The sequence below is a fragment of the Oenanthe melanoleuca genome, chromosome Z (genome assembly GCF_029582105.1).
Source record: "Oenanthe melanoleuca isolate GR-GAL-2019-014 chromosome Z, OMel1.0, whole genome shotgun sequence".
In the NCBI taxonomy this organism is placed as follows: Eukaryota; Metazoa; Chordata; class Aves; order Passeriformes; family Muscicapidae; genus Oenanthe; species Oenanthe melanoleuca.
This window is the reverse complement of record NC_079362.1, coordinates 7,412,203-7,434,363: the sequence shown is the minus strand read 5'-3', so window position 1 is coordinate 7,434,363 and position 22,161 is coordinate 7,412,203. Positions and strand designations below refer to the sequence as shown.

General features: G+C 43.5%; 1 protein-coding gene across 4 annotated transcripts in view; it reads left to right on the top strand.

The window, feature by feature from the left end:
- RASGRF2 (Ras protein specific guanine nucleotide releasing factor 2) overlaps positions 1–21,266 on the top strand; it is a 118,135-nt gene extending 96,869 nt beyond the window's left edge. For all 4 annotated transcript variants that reach the window (XM_056514338.1, XM_056514337.1, XM_056514335.1 and 1 more), the window contains exons 19-27: positions 4,083–4,195; positions 9,834–9,894; positions 10,364–10,467; positions 11,496–11,580; positions 12,834–13,031; positions 14,589–14,668; positions 15,670–15,787; positions 16,519–16,587; positions 17,234–21,266. In XM_056514338.1, coding sequence (XP_056370313.1) covers positions 4,083–4,195; positions 9,834–9,894; positions 10,364–10,467; positions 11,496–11,580; positions 12,834–13,031; positions 14,589–14,668; positions 15,670–15,787; positions 16,519–16,587; positions 17,234–17,326 — 921 coding nt within the window. In that variant the 3' untranslated portion in view covers positions 17,327–21,266. The remainder of the gene's footprint in view (positions 1–4,082; positions 4,196–9,833; positions 9,895–10,363; positions 10,468–11,495; positions 11,581–12,833; positions 13,032–14,588; positions 14,669–15,669; positions 15,788–16,518; positions 16,588–17,233) is intronic.
- Positions 21,267–22,161: the final 895 nt, after the last annotated feature.

The window sequence follows — 22,161 nt, the reverse complement described above, 5'->3', positions numbered from 1 at the left end:
ATCCAATTAAATAAGATCCTACTTAGACCCATGAAAAAGGTGAAAAAGAAAGAAAACCTCTGCCCTAAAACCTTCATCTTGCTTTCTACTTATTGCAATATATTAAAACTCCAAACTTCAAATCCTTCACCATGCTATTCAAACTACACACTAGTGATTCTAGTTCTATCAAATAATTAATCTATTCTATTAATTTTGGAAGCCTTCTCCAAGGCCTCAGGTCAAAAGCAGCACTTGGGGACTGGGGAGAGCACCTGGAGACAGAGCCTTGTCTAAGGAAAGATTATTTCAGTTACTTAAAAATAGCTCACATGAATTGGCCAATTCCATTTCTTTCCATGTCATTGGAATGAAAAAATAGATATAAAATCCTTTATATGAGCCCCACTTAGCTCATATTGAATGGTATAAAGTAATGAATAACATGTCTGGTGAGTTTATACTAAGTTAATTGTAGAAATATGAACAAAGTACACTTAAGCCACACTTAGCAGGACACACTGAATTTTGACTACATTGCAAATTGACCCCAGGACCTGTGGCCCTTGCCTTGGAACAGCTTTTTTCCTTGAAGTAAGCCAGACTTATTTCAAGCTCAGGATTGAGTTTTCCTCAAAGGCACTTATAATTCCATTTATCTCTGCCTTCCACCTGTGTCAATGCTTTGTTGCATGTGAAGTTACACAGATTTTGCTCAGCACAATTGTGTGTGGTAGGTGAAGTGTGTTTTTATGCCTCAAAATGAAATACTGTAGTAGAGGACTGCAGCAGTGGAGTAACTCCACTGAGCTCTGGCAGTGTTTGATCTGCTGTGCACCAGGTTCAGACTCACTCACCTGCTGCCACTGAAATAATTACCTGCTTGCTTTTTGGCACGAGAACAGATACATGAAAAACTGCAAGGCAATCCCCATCTACTTACAAATATTCCGAAGTCCTTGCAAAAAGTCTTCCAGTGGATCTCTCTCCCCTCCTGCCTCCTTCTTCTCCCTGCTGTCCTTTTGTGGTTCTTCTCAGTGTCTACTCAAACAGAAATCATGTTCCCATGTTTCAGCCTGATTTTACTTGTCTGGTTTATTCAGTGCTCCCCACATGTAGATGCAGAATGTTTCCTCTCACTGAGGAACGTTTAAAGAAATGGGAGAGGAGAAGTTCTGGGGATTCACTGAGCTTGTGTCAAATCTTGAGAACACATTCTCTGTTAAACCACCAACAGTAAATCTACTTTTTTAGTTTAAAAAGGCATCTTAACATGGCCAAGCCTTTTTTCCTGGCTTTCTTCTACCTCTGCTGCACTCTCTTTTCTTCTGGCCAGTAATTCCAAATCTGAGTAGTACCCACAAATCTTAAAGCTACTGTAAACTCTAAAATATATTAGAGGTATGTGACCCTCTCATGAAGAACTGAACCACTGTCAGATTGAAGTGTGCCTGCAGGAAAATGAAAGGATTCTTATCCGACCAACTGTATTCCTTCTCTGATATGTAAATTAGAACTAGAAGTCAGAAAAAGTGTTGTAAAATTATGCAGAGAGTTGTGATACACATTTATCCAGGGCCATAAATGGCTACCTGTGCATCTAAGTGTGCTGTAGTATAAACAGATAAATATTCATATGTAACACCCATAATACAGACAGAGATAATCTGCATGTATTTACAGTTATTTAGTTATTTTAAAATTATACTTAGAATTGGTTGCTAAGTATTTTGGTGTTTGTATCATTCTTATGTCAACCTTTCTCTACAAAAGTTAAACACATGCACATGTTTAAATGCAATATTTTCCCTATTTTTTTAAAATATATTGCTCATCACACTCGAATTTCAGTGCCACTTAAAATAACCTTCACTAGAAAAAGAGATTAGTTCTTCATTTTTCTTCTGATTCCCACCTTTTTTCATAGTTTTATTTTGCTTCATCACACATGAGAAGCAGATGACATTTTTTTTAAAAAGAAACCCATAAATTTAAGTTTCCCCTGCAAATCCAGCACTGCTATCTTATGGACATCACTCAGTATAACAAGTTTTAATGTTAATGACCAAATTGTTAATTCTCATTATAATAATTAGCATGTAAACATGCAAAAACTGGAAATGCTTTGGTTTGGCTGAATCTGATAATTGTAGGTGATTCTTTCCCATCCTATTTGCAAATGAAAGAACTGTTAAAATTCCAGACTTTTTTGGTCATAGGTTTGATTCCAATAAGAAAATACCTTGTAATGAAAAGCATCAAGCAGTTGTGGTTGGAAAGCAGTGCTTGGAGGTGAAATCCTGAGCACAGTGATGTGATTTTACCCAGCAATGCTGAGTGAGGAGGGGGGATGTGTCCTGCACACCTGTGCTGCCCATTTGGGATATCTGTGTTCCAGAGACATCCCTCCTTTTCATACAGTGTCTGCCACTCAGGTACAAACTCTGACATAATTACACTGGTTGCTCAGGCTTGTGCAGACTCGAGGTTTCTCCTTTAACCAAGTTTTGATAGTTTTATATTTCAAATTATTTTCTTTGCTAAATCACCAGAGTGCACAGCAGTGTCATGTAGTTTAGTTACAATCCTTGTGTTTTCTCTAATTAGTCCCATTTCCATACCTCAAATATATGAAAAGGTTCTCTTGCCTTTCCTTGCAAACAGGCTAAAACAGCTCCTAAGGGAGGCATTTCAGAGTGTGGCTGTACAAAATGTGTTTCAGGAAACAGACTGAGTGCAGTGCCCAGAAATCACTTTTGCTTGGCTTTGAGCTCAGTGTTTGATGCCCCATCCAAAGCTTAATGCTGCAGCCTCCTCTTCTTCAGCACCCTCAAATACCAGTAAACGTCTCCAGAAAAATAAGGCACAGATATTAATTGGTTCTAGAGCATTAATTAGCTGAAGCCCAGGTGAGGAAAGTCTGGAGGAATGAGAAGGGGATGCTGTAACAGGAGGGAAACGCCCAGGGCAGGTGATTTCTGGAGCAATAAAACCTTTCCCAGAAATGCTGCAGGGTGGCTGTGGCATGTCCTGTGATGGGCACTGATTCCTCTCCTGGTCTGAACTGTTCCCTCCCGTTCCAGATGATGCTCTGGTGCTCCCAGAACCTCCTGTGGGCTGTGCTCACCTGGGCTGGCTCTGCTGCTCACAGCCCCTCACCACAGCAGGGGCTCTGGGGCTTCTCTGGGAGCCAAACTCGACTCTCCTGTGCCAAATATTCCCCATTTCCGTGCCTCCTGTTGCCATGGGAACAGGAGGGAGCTCTGCACACTCGTGGTCCTGCTTGGATTGGAGCTGTGGTTATCAGGGAAGATCTGTGATGCACCAGCTGGAGGGCTTGGGTTTAGTTTTCCTATCAAAATGCCACCTTTGAGCTGAACACAGGAATTTTTGGAGCCTACCCCAGACTCAGCTGTAAGTGCCCACCTCTGAGCTTGCACATTCTGTGGTTGTGGAATGTCTAATACTCTCTTCTCATGGTTTTCCCAAATTCAGAGATTAGCAGAAGCGGTTGTTGTCCCAGAATTGCAGTCCTGTGTCAGGTATCAGTCTGCCCCAGAGGCAATTAAAATGCTGGAGCTCTTCAGTGCAGGGCCAGCTTGTTTAGTGAAATTATTTGAGTCCTGCACAAAGAGCAGAGCTGTCCAACACGGTGGGTATGAGATAAAAAACACCAGGAGGGAGGCAGATGAGCACAGAAACTCAGGAAAGCAGTGGGAGGATGCTGAGGGTCCTGCCTGGCTGGACAGTGGTGCCAGAACTGCAGGTAAACACAGAGGGGGACAGAGGATGCTGTGGGTCTTGGACAGATGCATAATAATCCAGGTGATGATTCAGAAAAAGAAGGTTACCTGATCATCCCTTCTCCACACAGAAGGCAAAGGACAAAAAGGAGAAAAACCCCAGACTTTTGGAGATCCTACTTTTGTGGCTAGTTTCCCTACCACAGCTTTCTCTAAATACTTTCAAAGATATTGGAAAAAAATATTTCCAACCTATTTGAAAAAAAAAAAAAAAAATGCAAACTCATTAAAGTATATCCTTTCAGTTGTTTGATCAATACTGTTAAGCCCAAAGGTAGCGAAACCTTTTTTCCTTTTCAGGATTTTGAGCTGAACAACGAGCTGAAAATGAATGTGTTAAATTTGCTGGAGGAAGTTTTGAGAGACCCTGACCTTCTGCCACAGGAAAGGAAAGCTACTGCAAACATACTGAGGTAAATGCATTTCTAATTATTTCACCTGTTAACTGGAGCACAGAGTGAGCTAGACTGTGTATCACAGAATTCACAGGGTTGGGTTTTCCTCCAGAGTATTTAATTTTGAAGGATTACTAAGTGTTTTATGAGCCCTAGAACAGACCCTGTTTCAAATTTCATTGATAAAAATACCTGTATTGGAAAGCTTTGCTGCAGAACAGCTGACAGCCATGAGTTCAGCCTTCAAGTATGAGTGAAAACAGCTCTGTCTACAAATTGTGAATATTTTATAGCCACTGATTTTCAAGTGCATTGTTATAAAATCCTGAGGAGCAGCAAATATTTAAAGACTAAGCAGCGATTAAAAAAATAATAAATTAGTTGCAACATTTACAGGCTAAGGAGTGATTAAAAAGAAAACATAATGAAAAACACAGAAAAATATATAGTGTGCTTTGTTAACATTTATGTAAGTATTCTGCAGGTAAACCAGTTGTGTGCAATAAATAAGAGTATGCATGAATTTTCTAAGACCATTCGACAGGTTTCCAACAGATATATGAAAAAACGGCTGAAAAATTTATTTGTGAGGACAAATATCAAACAAGAAAAAAGAAACACAGATTAGTTCTTATTAAAAGCACCTTTCTTTTTTACGTAAACAAAAAATAATGCTCCTTTTAATAACACTGCCTGTGCTGCTACTCCAGGTAAAAACATTAACTTTGTTTTATGTGTTTCTTTGAAAGAGACAGCAAGTCAAAACAGCAAGAAGGATGAGGATGACGTGGATTTTGATAATGTGTGTGACAGCAAAGGTTCTATCAGAGTGGGTGAAATTGCCTTAAAACTTTCAGCTTCTTAAGGAGATGTTTGGGAACAAGCCTGGGTTGGCTGTTCCTGGCAGAATGAATTTATAGATTTATAGGCCTCTGCCATACAAGGTGGTCAACAATTTCCTGTACCCAGTTTCAAATCAGCCAATTTCCACTAGCAGTTGCATTAAAAAATGGAAGTTTGTGTTTATGTGTAAACAATCAATTGTTTCCATTTGCATGCTTTTCTAGGAAATGGTTGTTATTGCTTCTCCTCTCTCCTCCTAGAACTGGTCACTGAGTACCTGAGCACTCTGTCTGATACACCAGTGAATACAGCTCATCAGATATTTGCATTTTTCCAAATTTTTCAAAAATTCAGATTGGATTTTTGACCATTCTCTGAAATGTCATGTTCAATTTTTAATTTTTTTTCAAAGGAAAAAATAAGAGTTTTTTCTTTTAGCCTGACCTAAAAACTCCTTTATTACTGTTCAACACTAGCAGTGCTGCTAAACATACATGGATGCAGGACAATGTGATGGGAAATATTTCAACCCTACTTCTATGTGAATTCAATTTCAATAATTTCTTACCCTGTCACTGGGAGGGGGAGGTGCTGAGATCACCTTGGGGAAATGACTGGTAATTAACAGTGATTCCCAGAGCTTAACAAAGCACAGTAATTGCTGCTGGAGACACAGGCTCTCAACAAGGCTACGTAGTTAACTGTACAGTATCACAGATAAAGTCACACACAAATTCCCTTTACAGGACATCAGGAATAATCTGCAGCTGTTTGGGTGTGACTTTATCTGTGGTACTGACACAGGAGTGCACGTTCCTTTGCTCTTCCACAGATCTTAAATTTTAGTGTGCATTCTTAAAATGTAAATATTTAGAAGCTTTAAAAAACCCACTGGACTTGGTGGTGGGAGCAGGAACCTGCTGTCCTGTGAGAACTCAGTCCTGGGGCATCCAGCATGGTGCTGGATTCAGAGGCAGAACCAGCTGCTCTCTGACAATTCAGCCTTGCAATAATCAGAATACCAAAGGGGGAGCAGCTTCTGTCAGAGGGTTTAGCTTTCCTGGCAGGTTGAGAATGTCCATTTACAAATCTGAAAGTGATTTTGTGAAGAGTCAGGAGAGGTGACATTGACCTGCCTGCGTCCTCTCAGACAGCACAACTGCACCAACCCAGAGGGCCAACAGGTTTGCAGAGCCAGAGGAGCACAGCTTTTTCCACATTTCCACTAAAAACAGAAGTGGTGGCTGTGCAGGAGGAGGGTGTGATGGGTTTGCTCTGTGCCCCGTGGCGCCCTGGCTGGTTCAGGAGGTCGTGCCAAGCACTGCACCTGCTCTGCCCCAGACTGAGAGCTCTGGCTGTTCCTTGTCTGCAGAGATCACTGTTTGCTGTAGGAACCACGCTCCTGCTGACCCAGAGCTGCTCAGCTTTGTGCCAAAGCCCCCCTGAGCCTCCCTGAAGAGCTCCACATCTGCCACTGCATCGTGCCCTCTTCTGCATCACAGTGGGGACTCTGTCCTGGCAGGCTGCAGCCACTGCAATGCAAAAAATTGTCTCCTGAGCTCCCTCAGCCTTCCAATGGTCCATAGGGCCATTGTGGAGGGTTTGCATGAGCAAAGAGCCCTGTGGTGGGACCTGTGCCTACCTGGAGCACCAAGCCACAAAACAGAGTGCGGGCAGGGAATGCAGCACTCCTGCCACAGTGTCTCCTGCCAAGCAGGGGATCCTCCCCACCAAAATACTCTGAATTTAGCATCCTGGCTCTTTCCCCATGGACAATGACAGATCCCAGGCAGGGGCTTGTTGTCCTAAAGACTCCCAGGGTCTGTCCTCCAGCAGAATGTCAGAGGTGCTCCCAGGGCTTGTGCTCCTCTCCTGGCTCCTGATCCAGGGTCTGGCTTTGAGGAAAGCTGCCCAGCCTGTGCCCTGCTCCTTGGAGACATGTCATCTTCCTGGCTTCCCTCTGAACTGAGACCTGTCATCTAACAGTGCTCAGAGGGGAAATATGAGTTATCTGGGACTGAAGGGCTTTTCCTCACTGTTGTTTTACTGAAACCAATTTGTCCGAAGATTTCTGACAGTGTGCTTTTCATAAGAAAGCACAGAGCTGTTGTAAGCAGAAGTTTTGATGAAACTTTCATTCAAATGGTTTTTTTTCAACCTGGCACAGGTTGAAAATGGGAAGAAGGAGTAATCCAGTTGGTGTGCCCTTCATTAAAATAGTCACTCACCAACTTGCTAAGTGAGTAGTATAAAATTTTGCTGTTCTGCAGAGGTCCTTGCTGCAGGCATTCTATGCAAAACATTTTTATTATCAGAATTCTGGGCTGCCTTTCAGCTGTCACTGTAGGCCCTGGCTTCCCCACATTTCAGTTTCTGTTGACAAATGCAGAACGGGCTTAGGACAAACATTTCTTGTCAAAAATTCAATTTCAAACATTCATAAAAACAGTTCAAGCTTTCTGAGGCTTAACACTGGTATTTTCTACATATCCCTGAAGGATATTGGGTAAAAATATGTCTTTTTACAAACTGGCCCAGCCTTTGCATGCATGCACATCCTTGGAAAATCCATCCCCTTGCTAGCAGAGATCAGAGGAGGAGAAAAGGTTGGTTTGTGTTCCAAAGATACATCAGGGTCATCTCTGGAAAAGGCTCTGTTTAGAATATGAAGGACAAGGAAAATGTTTTTGGGAGATGCTGAGCTGCTTCATGCCTTGAGTCATCAAACAAAGCAGCTGGTATTTCTTGCATGATGGGATTTCTGTTGTGTGGACTGACAGGGTTTCTCTTCAGGGTAAAAAAGCTTTTTTTAATTCAGTATCTGTTCTGAAAGCTAGGCAAACCTCTCAATGTACATTTTGCTTGGGATTTCATCAGCCTGGTTTACTAGCTGCTGAAATTCAGAGAAAACTTAATTGATAATGAAGAAGGAAAGTATCAATTCAGACTAAACAGCAGTGAATAACTGTGATAGATAAACCTATCTGGAGAAAACCAGGTTGCTTCAAGAAACAGCTCCTCATTTTTTTTCAGACTAAACATAAATGAAATTGAGGGATATGCAGATGTCAAAATGTGATGGATGAACAATTTATCTGCCATGTATGATCTCACCAAACAACACATTTCAGGCTAACTTGCACTAGGTTTTAAGTATTTTTTAATATGCTTTATGTACCACGAAAAAAGAATGAAACACATGCTAATGTTTTCAAGTAGAAAATTATTTTAATATTTGGCCTGGTCAGGCATGAAGAATAGTGAGACAGAGAGAGACAGAAAGAGAAAGAATCTTAACTGGTGATTCTAAGAATTGGAAAGATATTTCTTTTATGATTTTTTTCTTTCCTGGAGGAGTTACCCTGTTCAGTCCTCCCTAAGGGTGACCCTGCTCAGGAGAGCCCCTCTGTGCCTCTGCTGTGTCTTGTGGCTCTGTGCACAAGGAGCTGCTTCTCCCCAGCTCCCAGGAGCTCTCCAGGGAGTGCAGTGGGACCTGTCCCAGCAGGACTGGGCAGCCCAGTGAGGGTCCCCAGTCCTCTGCTGAAAACTGGGGTGTCCCAAGGCTGGCAACAGCACAGACTGAAATGGAAGCTGCTATTGATGTTGTCAAAAAAAATACCTTTATCCAGTCTACAGGGCTGTTGTTCTCTGCAGATTTCACTAAAGAATGTTTATGGATAAAAGGAGAGCTGGTTTGGGTTTTTTTTCATGAGACCACTGTGCTAGGAAAAAAGCATCTGTTTGGAAAGACAGATTGAGGGTCTACATTAAACCTGAGATGTCATTGTAGAGAGTGTCAGGAGGCAAAGATAGGGCAAAGTTAACTGTTTGTCTTTTAAGAATCCCATGTTTCATGGTTTGTTTCATATCAAGCAAATACAACAATTTCTGTTTCAAAGGCAAGAACCTGATCCAACATAAAGTTGCATTTCAGTAACTCAGGTGATGGATTTTAAAAGATTGATGAGAGTGCCCGGGGCAGAGGGCCAGTGTGGCTTTCATTGCCATTCCTGTCACAGGGTGAACAACCCCTTCCTGCAGGCCCCAGGCAGGAGAAGCAGCACAAAATAAGCTGCTCTGCAGGACAGATTGCCAGGCTATTTACAGGCACTGAGGCTGCACTCCGTTGTTATTATCTGGGCAAGAGGCTTAGGTTTCTCCTGGAGAGGTAAACACGCCTTGCCCGTCACACACAAGGTGTTTCCAGCCCTTAAGGAAAAAAATAAAATTTAAAAAAGTGGATTTTGTGTGGATTTGGAAGGCTGCAAATGAATGGAAGGAGGTGTGTGAGATCCTCTCGATGTGTGTCTGCATTTATTTTTAAGATCTTGTAATTATGTGCCAATATGCTACACATCAGGGTTTGCCTGGTTGATTTTTGACCCATTACTCTGAAATAACCGTAATAATCACAGGTTTTCTGCAGCAGAATTTGAAACGTTCATTAACAATTTTATTACTGAAAGGAAATCAAGTCCTTGCTACAACTAAAAGCTGCAGTTTGCTGTCCATTTCCACACTCTGAGTTCAGTGTGGGACACTGAACAGGACAATTTCCAGGATTCATTAGCTGAGAAATCTTAAACCTCCATGGAAGTATTTTATCTTACATGTCTCCGATGTTAGAACAGTTTATACACTTTTATTTAAAGCAAGACATTACATTTTAGGTTAACAGGTTTTTTTCTTTACCTCCTCAATTACAGACTTAAGATTAATTTTAGATAAACCATTTTGCTGATCAATGACAAGGTTTTATCAAAAACATGGTCAATTTTATTTATATAGGATGTTCTGCTACTTCATTTTTCAGAACTCTTTCTCAGGATGATCAAGACGATAACCATTTGAAAATTGAGGATATCATTCAGATGGTAAGTTCATCTTGAGAGATAAACGTAAATACTCCTACATAAATACTCATACAATATAGAAATGTTTTGTGTTTGAATCACTAAAGTGTAACACAACTGGAACTTGTAAAGTATTTCTGGACAAATATAAACACCAGGAATGTCCATTTCAGTTTAGAGATGGTAAGATTTTGAAGCGTTGTAACTGTAGTACTTGGATGAAATATCAAGATTTAAAAAAAGGGGAAGATACTGAGATATGTGGAATTGTGTGTGCAGAGTTTAATTAACCTACATTCACACTCCTGAGCTGGTGTGTGTCTGTTCTATGAGTTTCCAGCCGCGTGTTTGTGTTTGTCTGCGATTGCTATTAACCCTCATTTCTCCTTATCCTGGCATTAATCACAACCCTGTGTAGAAGGTTCCCAGGCAGCTGCTCATGCCCTGTGGCCCTCAGGGAGGCCCCTCAGTGTTGCCCTTGGTTTTGCAGCCAGACTGCCCCAAGCCCGAGTGCTTCGAGACGCTGTCGGCCATGGAGCTGGCGGAGCAGATCACCCTGCTGGACCACGTCGTGTTCCGCAGCATCCCCTACGAGTGAGTGGGGCACGAACACATCTGGGGGGTCAGATCAGTCCCTGCCCTTTGCCCAGGCCTCTGCAGCAGGCAGGAGCTTTATGGAGGTGGTCAGCACCCCAAAACCCACTCTGGTTCACAAGTTCTTTAATAATGGCTGCTTCGGTCTATTAGAGAGTTAATTATTTATTTAATAGACACAAAACTGACAGATATAAGACTTAAACTAATATTACACAGGAATGAAGACAAAAAGAGACTTCTAGTAGGTATATACTGCAAAAGGCTAATGATACCTATTAATGTTACAGCTAGGGAAGAAATAACTTAGGATTCAATGGATCTTACTATCCAGTTATTGGGGCACACATCCAGATCCTGTCCCTCAATCCCCAGGGAATTAACCACAAAATCTGTGTCCAAACCTCAGGGAGAGATCTCCAACACTTTCAGGGTGTAGGAGGCTTCTGCCTCTGTGTTAACTCCTGTGTCATTTATAGTTTGTAAAACAGTCAAGAATATTTTTTATCTCTTCCCACATCTGCTCTCCAGACTAAGCTGTTGATTCTCAGCAGGGACCTGAGCCCTTTTGGTGCCAGAGATGACCCTTGCTGGGCCTTCCAGCCCCTGAGCTATCTGTCCCATATCTGCAGCAGCTGTCTGAGCCAGAGGGGAGGACAGTCCTGCCACGAGTGTCTCCCCAGTGGCCACTGGGCTGGGGCAGCCACCACACCCCCAACACAGCCCTGACAAAAGGGTTTGCACACAAAAAATGGTAACTGGGTGTAAATAGGGTCACCACGCTGGAAATTAGGATGGGGTGACAGGAGAGAGGGGATTAAGAGAAAAATAAATCTTCTTTACAGTATTTATCATTTCAGACAGCATTAAAAATGCTATAGTGAGATGCTGGAATTAGTGCAAAGCTGTGTGATTAGCTTCCAGCAAATTGAGGTATCCTTGAAATCTGCTTAGGCTGTGGTTACAGACAGACTTCATACTGTGTTTTTGAAGATTTTGTTTTCTTATTCTCTCCCATTGATGTCTAGAGAGTTTCTTGGGCAGGGCTGGATGAAAGTGGATAAAAATGAGAGAACACCCTATATTATGAAAACTAGTCAACATTTTAATGATGTAAGTACTCTCAAATACAGATTTGTTTTCTAGGAACCCCGTGGACTGTCTCTGACCTCTGGAACAAAAATACTGGGTTTTGTTGTAATGCAATGTCATGTGTTATCTATTAGTGACTTAATGCTGAGTCTGTTTATAATTAAATATCAAAGCAGATGAAAATTCTTGTTTCCAATTGGTAGTCAGCATTTCAGTGCCAATTTAGGAGAGTAGAACATTTTAAACCGTAGCACAGTGCCTTTCAGCCCACTGAAGAAACTGCAATTTCTGCAGATACGTAACACCAATTCTCTTTAACAATTTTGTATCCATAAATGATAAATCCTTCATCATTTTGCTTGAATTTTACTGGAAGGCTTCCCAATCAGGTTTATCACTGATGGCTTGAAGACCTTCCCTGGCCCTTCTTCCCTGCTGCCATCACCTCCAGCTGCCTCGAGCTCTGCTCCCAGTGTCCTTTCCCCGGGGCTTGGGAAGAGCTGTCATTTCTGTCATGCCTAGCTGGAAGCTTTTATGCCTTGCCCATCAATTCATGACATGTTAGAAGGGGTTGTGCTTCAGTTCCCTGAGTCCCTGTCTCTGTGACCCGGGCTGCTGGAACCCAGGCTAGCTCTTGGGAATACACCAGCACTGTGCCAGCTGTGGGGAACTGCCTCAGGTGAGATGTCCTGGAGACAAAACTTTTACAGCTAGTAGCTCTTCAGTGTGGCCCACATCAAGGACTGGGTAAAGGAGACAAGAGAGGCTTGCTGCCTCTGAGGTTACAAAGGGTTTATTGGGGTTAGGAGAGCTCTGCTGTGCCCAGGATTAAATACAGGGGCAAATCAGGGGGTGGGTAAAATAAATAACCAATAGGGGATCCTTAGGGGAGGAGTGGAGGGCAGGGTCTCACAGAGTTACAAACAATGAGGGAAGCAGGGGGAGGAGAAAAAGTAACATGGGCCAATGGGCCCTCGAGTAATAGGGGATTTCCAAAAGGGTGGAACAACTGGGGATTGGTCCGGGCTGGGACTGACAAGGAAGGTGCTGGAACAAGGGGTGGGGTTACAATGATGGACAGGGAAGGGACTGGAACAAGGGGCAGGATTACAATGATGGGACAAGGAACAGGAATGCCAAACAGGATAGTTTCAATGTCAGATACAACTTGGGGACAAACCCTAACATAGGGGTACCTAGGAACAAACAATTATAACAATAAACTGAGCAGAATAAAGCAAAATAAACATGTGCTGCAACATCTCCGTGGCCAGATGAGCAACCTGGTGGCCTCGCAGATCATGAGCTACGCCGACGCGCCCTCGCGGGCCAGCGCCATCGAGAAGTGGGTGGCCGTGGCCGACATCTGCCGCTGCCTGCACAACTACAACGGCGTGCTGGAGATCACCTCGGCCCTCAACAGGAGTGCCATCTACAGGCTCAAGAAAACCTGGGCAAAAGTGTCCAAGCAGGTGAGAGGGACACGGGTTTGTGTCCTTGCAGAATGGCTGCAGCGCGTTCTCAATGCCATCACTCACCATGCCCAGGGGTTGGGACAGGACCCCCCTCCTGTGAATATTTCTGCTTTTCCACCACCTGGGACTGCCATTTCATGTCCAGGACTTTTGTATGTAATTTTTTTATTACGTGGGAACAAAATGTCTTCGACGTAATTGGTGGGTGCCAAAGAGTATTTGGTCTGAACTGCCGAAATGTTCAAGTAAACTAAATTTAGGTATTTTCTGGTAGACACATCTGGGTGGTTACAAGCTGTGGTTAAAGTCTGGTCAGGTGCCTAAAATAGGAACTGCCTGTGCAGAAAGCCTTTAGGAAGATCAGAACCTCTCAAATCCCTGAGTTTTTCTACTCAGAAAGAGTCTAGATGTAAAGTCTCCTTTCTCATTCAGGAGCTCAAGTTCAGGTGCAGTGAACACCTCTCTGAAACCTTTACCTGCTGCTGAGAATGTCAGCAAAACCTGTGAGAATGACTGCCAGCCACAAAAACAAGACACACACATGAAAAACAGGCCTGTCAGGATGAAGATAATCCAGTCTTTTGTGTCCTGTGTTCTAAATGGTTCAGAGAAATACAATTAAAATACATTCTGGCTATCCCATCTTCTCCAGTCAGGTTTTTCTGAGCTGCTTCACAGCTGCTGCTATGCTCTTCTATTTAAAAAATCTGTTAAAAATTCTTTCAGTGCAAACTGTTGTAAGTGGGTTTACCTTCAAAAAGTTTTATGGATAGAATTTGTTTGATTTTTAAACTTTTTTATTAAAAAAAAAGGAACGAAACCCACAGCAGATTGATGTTGTGGCACAGTCCTCTGATGGCTATTGGGAATGCTATCTGGATTTTTTATCAGCCTGCTATCTAGAAGAAAGTGGCTGTCTGCCTACAGCTCTCTCTTAATTGGAAATTCACTTTCAAATATGATGAATTTCTCAACATTCTCTACACTCAAGTCTCAAGTTAGTTGCATGAATAGGCTGAAAATCAAATTTGTTTCACTTAAGAAGGAGCCAGAGTCTGGTGGTGCCCACTGACAGTGATTTGTGTAAGACATGAATATATTCTCATTAACATAACTCATCTTTTCTCTGGAACTTGGAGGCAGAATCAGCTCAGTGCCAGCTCCAAAGCAGTGACCACCCCTGGCTGCCGCCAGCTTCAGTACATGCAGCTGAGGATCCTCAGCAGCACATAGGACCTGTTAAATTCTTGTGTGCACAGAAAGCTGAATTCCAGACCATTAATGCAATAAACGTGTGGGTTTTTCTCCATCTGCAGGATAATAATATTAGCATAAATACAGGTTCTGTGTATCACTCATAGGAAAACTTTAATGCTGCCTAATCTCCATTTTCAGAAAGACAGGAGGAACTGCAGTAAAGCTGAATTCCTAATGCCTGTTGTACTACTCTTGAAAATGGGGTGGGGATGATAAATGAATTGCACCTTTGTTAGAATCTAATTCCAGTAATTCACGTGCACCATCAATGACATTTGTAATGCATTTTCTTCCTAGACAAAAGCACTCATGGACAAGCTTCAGAAGACTGTGTCATCTGAAGGAAGATTTAAAAACCTGAGAGAAATGCTCAAAAAGTATGCCTCCCTAAAGTATACAACTGTGTTTTGTTATAAGCAGTGGGTAGTTCATGTTAAAGATTGATTGGCTTTGATTAAGCTTTAATATTTTTTTTTTTTTTTTTGCCTAATAACCTTTTAAATTCTATGTTGATTCTATTTGGCATTATTGTTTTGCTGAATATGCTGTGATTGAATACCCTTGATGGGTAAACATAGTAGCTCCAGAGAATTATTGAAACAAATTAAACTATTTTTCTGTGTGAACATTCCCTGTTGGGGTTTCACTTACACTGATAAACTTTTTCAATAAGTGTAAAGCCAGCTTTATAAATTAAAGTGTTTATGAAAACCAGGATTGTTCTAGTTAAGAATTTTAGGGCTTTGGGACTAAGCCTGTGTCAGGTCACAGGCCCCTTATATGATAATGAATTCTGTTTCTGACAATAAATTATGAGGAGACAAAAAGACAGGACAAAAGCACAGGGATATTTCTTCTCCTGTGGCCTCCCAGCCTGCTGGAAAACAGCCTGTTTCTTTTGTGCAGCAGTCCTTGAATATTGTTTTCTTTAATTGATTTGCCAGATTGCATTTGACATTCTGTAATTTTAGTATGCAGGATATTCCATGTCAAGTGTTCTACAATTTATGTACTGATTCCAGCTGCACAAAAACCATGGTTTTTTGTGGGTTTTTTAATTGGAAGCAGGCTTTTCAGAATCGAGTAGCACAACTACCTCAAGTGATGTTGAGAGAAGCTGAGAACTGAACAGCCAGAATAATTAATGGTATGTTTTAAAAATGGCATTAATATTAGATATTGGGCAGAATGCATTCAATTTATCATAGGCAGAGAAAACACAACTCCAGCAGAGCCAGAGGAGCTGTTTGTCCTTGAAAGGAATGTAACCCATTGATTAGAACTGGGCAAAGTAATAAAGAGTTTGTGCAAATTAGGAAAAAAAAAAAGCATTTGCAAATGTAGCTGCAGGCAAATAAGCTGATTTGTTGGTTTACAGCTGTAACCCACCTGCTGTTCCCTACCTTGGGATGTACCTGACTGACCTGGCATTCATTGAGGAAGGAACACCCAACTTCACTGAGGAAGGCCTTGTCAATTTTTCCAAAATGAGAATGGTAATTTTCAGTTTCTTACATGCTTTGCCAGCAGGTGCTTAATTGTGTGAGTTAATTATTGATTTCATTGTGACTCCTCTGGATTTACCTTTGGAGAAGGTGCTGTGCAAGAGAGGCAGTGATTGGAGAGCAATTCCTCGACCCAGTCTTCTATCACCACCTTCTGGGCATTTTCACAGCCTGAATTTGTCCCCAGTTTACTTGCTCAGAAGGGACAGCAAAAGCAGCTGCCTGGAGCTCGTGAAGGAGCAAGAAAAAGGTTCTTTACATAGCCATCATTACAGGAAGGCAGTGATTCACCAGGAAGCAGTAATCACAGTGCTCTTTTCCGAGTGTGCTCTGGTCTATCTGAAAAGCATTTTAAAGTTGCTGCCTCTCCCACGGCCATGTAATGCTGTTTTGTAACAGCTCCTCCGAGGGGGGCAGGGAAATTTCTCCTCTAATCTCAGCTTAATGCCCATCTTAGGGCGACACTCTTCAGCAGTGACTTCAGGCACAGAGCAGGGAGGTTTCATATGGCAGAGAAAACTTTCACTCGGGGCTGGCTGAGGAATAAATATTTGATTTGGGAAGGTGAATTCCTGGGGAGCTGTTGGGAGATGATCTCTACCCTTCCCTTCCCTCCCCTCCTCCCAAGTTAAATGGAATAATTTGATGCAGATTGCTTGCTTTGTGTGGCTTAGCTGAAGCCAAACTGTGGTTGCACTTACATCTGTGTGTTCTTTTGAAAGATCTCACACATTATCAGGGAAATTCGCCAGTTCCAGCAGACCTCCTACCGCATCGAGCACCAGCAGAAGGTAAGGCTCCTGCCTGCCCCTGGCATCAGGCTGGGCCAGCAATTCCTGTGAGGGGCAGCTCACTGACAGCTGAAGTGGGTGTCTGCTGCTCCCACCCATGGAGGAGAGGACAGACAGACACGTGGACAGGTCCTTGGGCAGCGAGACCCTCACCTGCAGGGACTCTCTGTTTAATTCCCTGTAAAGAAGTTTTTTGCTCCTTTGGGAGGGCTCTGGGGATTGCAGCCTCCGAGGGTGTGAGGGGTTCAGAGAGAGATGTGTTTCCCTGCCCTGAGATCCTGGGATGAGGGTCAGGAGATGCCCCAAGCACCTGCTGAGGCATCCTGCAATTCTTTCTCCCTTTCATCCTTCCTGGGAGTGACGCAGCCGTGACCAAAGCTGGTCAGTGCCTTCAGAGAAGGTTCACCTCAAACTGCAGAAGAGCAGCTTGGGCTGAGGTAACCTGGCAAAGGATTTGCCCATCCCTAAGAGGAATTAATCCTAATTAATTTCAGAGTGCTGCAGGTGTATCTTTATGCCAGCAGCTGTTGGGTTTCTCAAGAAAACAACACGAGGCAATCTCAAAATGTGCTGAAAGACAAAGAAAGCTGCCAGGTTTCTGTGCCAGTTGGAATGCAGGCTGTCCCTGTGTGTTTCCCCTGCCCAGGTCACTCAGTACCTGCTGGACAAGACCCTGATCATGGACGAGGACACGCTGTACGAGCTGTCGCTGAAGATCGAGCCGCGGCTCCCCGCCTGACGCGCCGCACGGCCAGCACAGCTCTGGGACCCTGGCACCACATGCATGCTGCACACTGCAAGACAAACTCTGAGGAGTTTAGCTCTCTTTTCCAATAAGAGATACAGGGTCTCACTGCCTTTCCCTCTCAGGCAACACAAACCAGTGTTGGAGGTGAAAGACAGACCCTTCCTACCCGGCTTAAGCGATTTGTGCTTTGCAAAGATCATGCTTGGCATTAGGGACCATGATTCCATGGAAAGCAGGAGACTTTCCTGTGAACAGGCACTCATTGCAGCCATCTCACGTGGCAATTCAAGGGTACAGATTTAAATGGTGGCAATATACTCCGGTGTATTAGGAAAGAAAAGCAAAGTGAGGTGGCTGAGTTGGTGGCTAACTGTGTGTTCACTGAGGCATAATGGCTGTGGTGTTCTCATTGTGTCAATGTGATTGAAAAAAACAGGATTTCAGCATTCATCTACTACTTTGGAGTGGTAGTAAGGCAGCATCTAGTAGCTTCAGATCTGCAGTTGTTCAAAATACCTGCTGTACATTTAATGCTACTCTTTGTAAAACATTTTCTGCTTTAAATGTCTCATCAGCCTTCTCTAGGGTGACTGATTGTATCTATAAAAATTATTTGTAAATATCTTTTTCATCAGTGAGAGTATTTACAGCATGGAGAGCACAAGGACTGGTGGAATAGTTGTAAATAGTTGCCAGCTGGGAAGGTGAGGGACCCAGAGGAGTGGTGCAGGGGATGGAGACTCACGTTGCACACAGCCCTGCAAGAGGCACTTTATTTTCCTGCACCTCCTGCAGCTTCTCTGTCAAGTCAGGCTACAGAGCACTTTCTGACACACTGTGGGGAGAAATACATGTCTGTCTGGCAGCAGGTGGTGATCAGCAGTGAACACTTGGAGCTGGAGTGACAGTTTTGTTTTACGTGGAATCGGTGTTTTGAAAAATGTCTATTTTGTTTCTTTTTCTTTTTTTGTGGTTCAGCCATTTGGCACTGACTTAGCTGTAAAATTGAACTTGTCAGTGGCAAACACTGAATGCCAGCAAACACAAAGTATGTATTTTTATCAGAGCTGGTAACTATCACTTGCATATATGTTAGAGAAAATGTGCTATTTGTAAGTGTTTCCAGAGCCTCTGCTTTTGTGATGTACCAGGTAGATAGATGTCATTTCTACAGTAGTTGGTACTTCTTGTATTTTCCTCATCCAGAGTGGCCTGTTGTAGCTGCATGGGAAGTGAGCTCAAATGCTGTGAAGGGCATCATAGTATAAAACACAGGTGTTAGCACTGTTGAAAACAAAAATTGGCTGGAAAAGTGTCCTTTTCCAATGATACTCAGCCAGTTGAAGAAATAGGGCTATATCACCGAATACCTCCCTTAAATCCTCTCAGGGAGACAGATGTTTAGCATAGATTGTGACTTAGGCCTGTTTGATCTGACATATCTTACACAGTCGTGATGCTTCTTAACGCTGGCGATGAAAAATGGACCTGCCTGGCTTGTGGTTTTTGTCTTTATTTGCACTTTAATTACACTGCTGGCCCAGCCCAGAGCTGCACAATGAGTTCCAATTGTTCTGTCTGAGTGTGACTGCCAGCATCTACAAATGTACCTTAGCAACTGTAAATTTCATTAAGGTCCTTCTCCACAAGGACCATCTCCTTGTAAATAACTGCATGGGGAGGTGTCACACGTACTGGAAAATTCCTCCACTAGACAAGCAGACAGCAGGAGAGATGGAAATGCTAGGAACACTTTAAATAGCTCTGGCTAATGATTGCTGTAGAAACGTTACTTATAGAAGCTTTGTATTGTAAAAAAATGTGTTTGTTTCTTTTGACTAATGATTGACAAGAAGCTGATTGCATCCCAATGCATGATATGAGGAGAAAAAAAAAAAGAGCATGGTTTATGTGGACCACAGAACCAACTGACTGTGTATTTTCTGTACAAAAGCAGTTACCATTCTGTAGTTTCATGAAACACTTTGAAGTGATGGAGCAGCAGGGAAAATGTGGTCCAAAAAGTGAATTCTGATGTTGTTGTATTGTTTCTCTGTTAACAAAACGTGTAACAGCTGTCAGTGTGAATGGGCATCTCTGTTGTACGCTATGAAGTGCTGCTTTATCTGCCTGTACCCCGTTTTACCAAATCTCCTCGACGTTGTTAGGGTTACAGGGTGCAAATCTCCTGTCACATCGTTCTGTGTGTGCTGTCAGTGCTCTGTGCTGTGCTCGTGTGGCGAGAGCAGGACGGGGCAGAGCTGGGCTTTGCCAGAGGCATCACTGGAGCGTCCCAGTTCAGCCCCTCTGGGAAAGCACATCCTGCTCTTATGCCAAATGTTGCCTCTAGCCCCAGTGGCCAGTTTAGGTCAGAATCGGGAGAGCTGGATGCTTGATCTGTGTTCGTAGCAGCAGCAAAATTGTTTAAAGGTTATTGTGGTCGCAGTAATGTTTGACTTGCTGGTGGCTGACGCTGATGTTTTTGCTTGGGGATACAAATGCTTTCGTTAAAGCACAGCAAGAAGTGAGGACGCAGCTCGCCGCCCGCAGCCCCCGCCGGGCACAGCTGGAAACAGCTGCTCTGCATGCGGGCTGGGCTGGGAGCGGCGGAGTGCCTCTGCCCAGCCCTGCTGTGTCCGGCCGTGGGCAGCGGGACCGCTCGGCCCGAGCTCTGCCCGGGCTCTGCCCGCTCAGCCTGGCCGGCTCCGCGCCCTGCGGGACCGTCCCTGTGCCCCCGCCCAGCCGCACACCGCTGGGGACTCGCATCTCCTCCATCCACACCGCCCTTGGCCTCTGCTGCTCGGGGAGCCTGCCCGTGAGCCGGGCTCGCTGCCGGGTCTCCGTCGGGCAGCCGGAGGATGCCCCGCCAGGGAAGGGCCGGCGCCTCTCCTGTTGCCTTCCGAGCCCGGCGGGCCGTGCGTGCTGGCCGCGATGGGGATAAAGCGATTTTCGCCAGCCGCGGCTCCCGGAGCTCGGAGCAGCGCAGCCGAGCCCGGGCAGCAGCACGGACACGGCCGCTGAGCGAGGAGAGCTCGCCACACGCCGACACAGGGTCAGAGTTGCCTTCACCCCAGCCTTCAGCCCGTGGTGAGCGCCTGCCCCGCTCACGGCCGTGTGTTCCAGCTGTCCCGTGGGCACACACACGGCGCTGCGCGGTGACAGGGGACGGCTGGCACTGATCACCCTGATTTCCCAGTGAGGAGGAGGTCCCCGTCCTCTTTCTGCTTTCCTAGTTTTTAAAACTGGTTATTGTTCTGTAGGATAAAAAAAAAAAAAGGAACCTAATTATTTTAATTATTTATTAACTTAAACCATGTTGATTTTGATTTCAGGACATGTTAATTATCCCGAGTTTCCCTTCATGTGTATTATTTATTTTAAGGGTTTTACAAAAACATTGTTTTGTTTGTATCAACATTCAGTCGTTCATCCTTTCACTCTTAGCGACAGCATTAAACCTTGATGATTTAAAACTCTCACCCACTGAGGCATTTTTACCCACTCATAATTTTACTCACCAAGGGCAAAACCCTTCAGACCTCATTCTGACAATACCTTAGGCTTCACCGAGAGCTTTTCATAAGTCTTTGGGGATCTGGCTCTCAGCTATTTGCCTGTTACAGTTTCTGCCTCCAAAGGTCAAATGTCTCTGTCTAGGATGCTTCATGTCCAAAATGCTGCTCAGTGATTGTTGTTCTGTTGTACCTTTATCCTGAGGTAGTCTCTGAGGTTCTGTTTCCTAGGACAGTAGCTGTGTGTTTATTTGACAGATGTACCTATATCAAACGTGTTACTTAGTGCACAATCCAGATGTTTTTGCATGTATTGCAACTTCTCTTTTGACCTGAGGTTATTGCTTTGTATTGTTAGTAAGGCACACCAGGCAAGGTGTTGTGCCTGTGTGCTAATAAACATTCTTTTCTTTCCCGTGTTTCACGAGTTCTCACTGGAATTTATTATTTTACCCCTGTCATGAATAATTCAGTCTACTCCTTCTGAACTAATGAGTCCCTTAGAAAAGCAAGTCATGGAAGAGGAGAAAAGAAATAGGAGAAAATTCTGAGTCTATACTGGGAAAGAATGGCTTGAATTGATGAGTTTTATTCTTCTTTTTCACTCGTGGTGCATTGCAGCTGCCATGGGCATCACTGGTAATAACTGACACTGGGTTTGGACTTGTGTCTACACATCCCTTGCTTTCTCTGGGCTGCTGCCCTTTCCTGGATTTCAAAGAACAGTAAAGGCACATTTTATGCACAGGAAAAGGCAAAAACCACAGTGGTTTATACGTAGGTCGTGTCCCTCCTCTTGTGATAGGAACACAAGTCACATGGAGATAAAATGACTTGCAAATTGAAGAAAAATAGTTGACAGAGGTTGGGAGTACAAAACCAGGTCTCCAGCTGGTGTTACATGCTTTAATCACTGGTTACAGCTTTTCCCTGTTGAACTCAGTAATTTCATGAAAACAGAAAGATTTCTCTTAAATTTGTTTCAAGAGTTACCATTTTAAACAAGTAAACAGAAATGACACAGCAGGTCTGGCTAAGAAGGAGATACAGCAAGTGACATAATAAAATCAGCTTCTATTCAGTACTTTGTGACCTTGTGGCCACATCTTCTCCATTCTGCTTACATTTTTGGTAATTCACATAAAAACTGAAATTAACTGAGAGAGCAACTTACCCTTGAATTTGCCAGCTACTGTCAATGGAAGAAAAAAAAATATAATGCTTCCCAAGCAGCTCTGTTTAAAAGTCCTGCAGGCTAATTTAATTTCAAGTTGTTTCCCCAACACTTTGAACCATTCATTTACTTATGCCAAA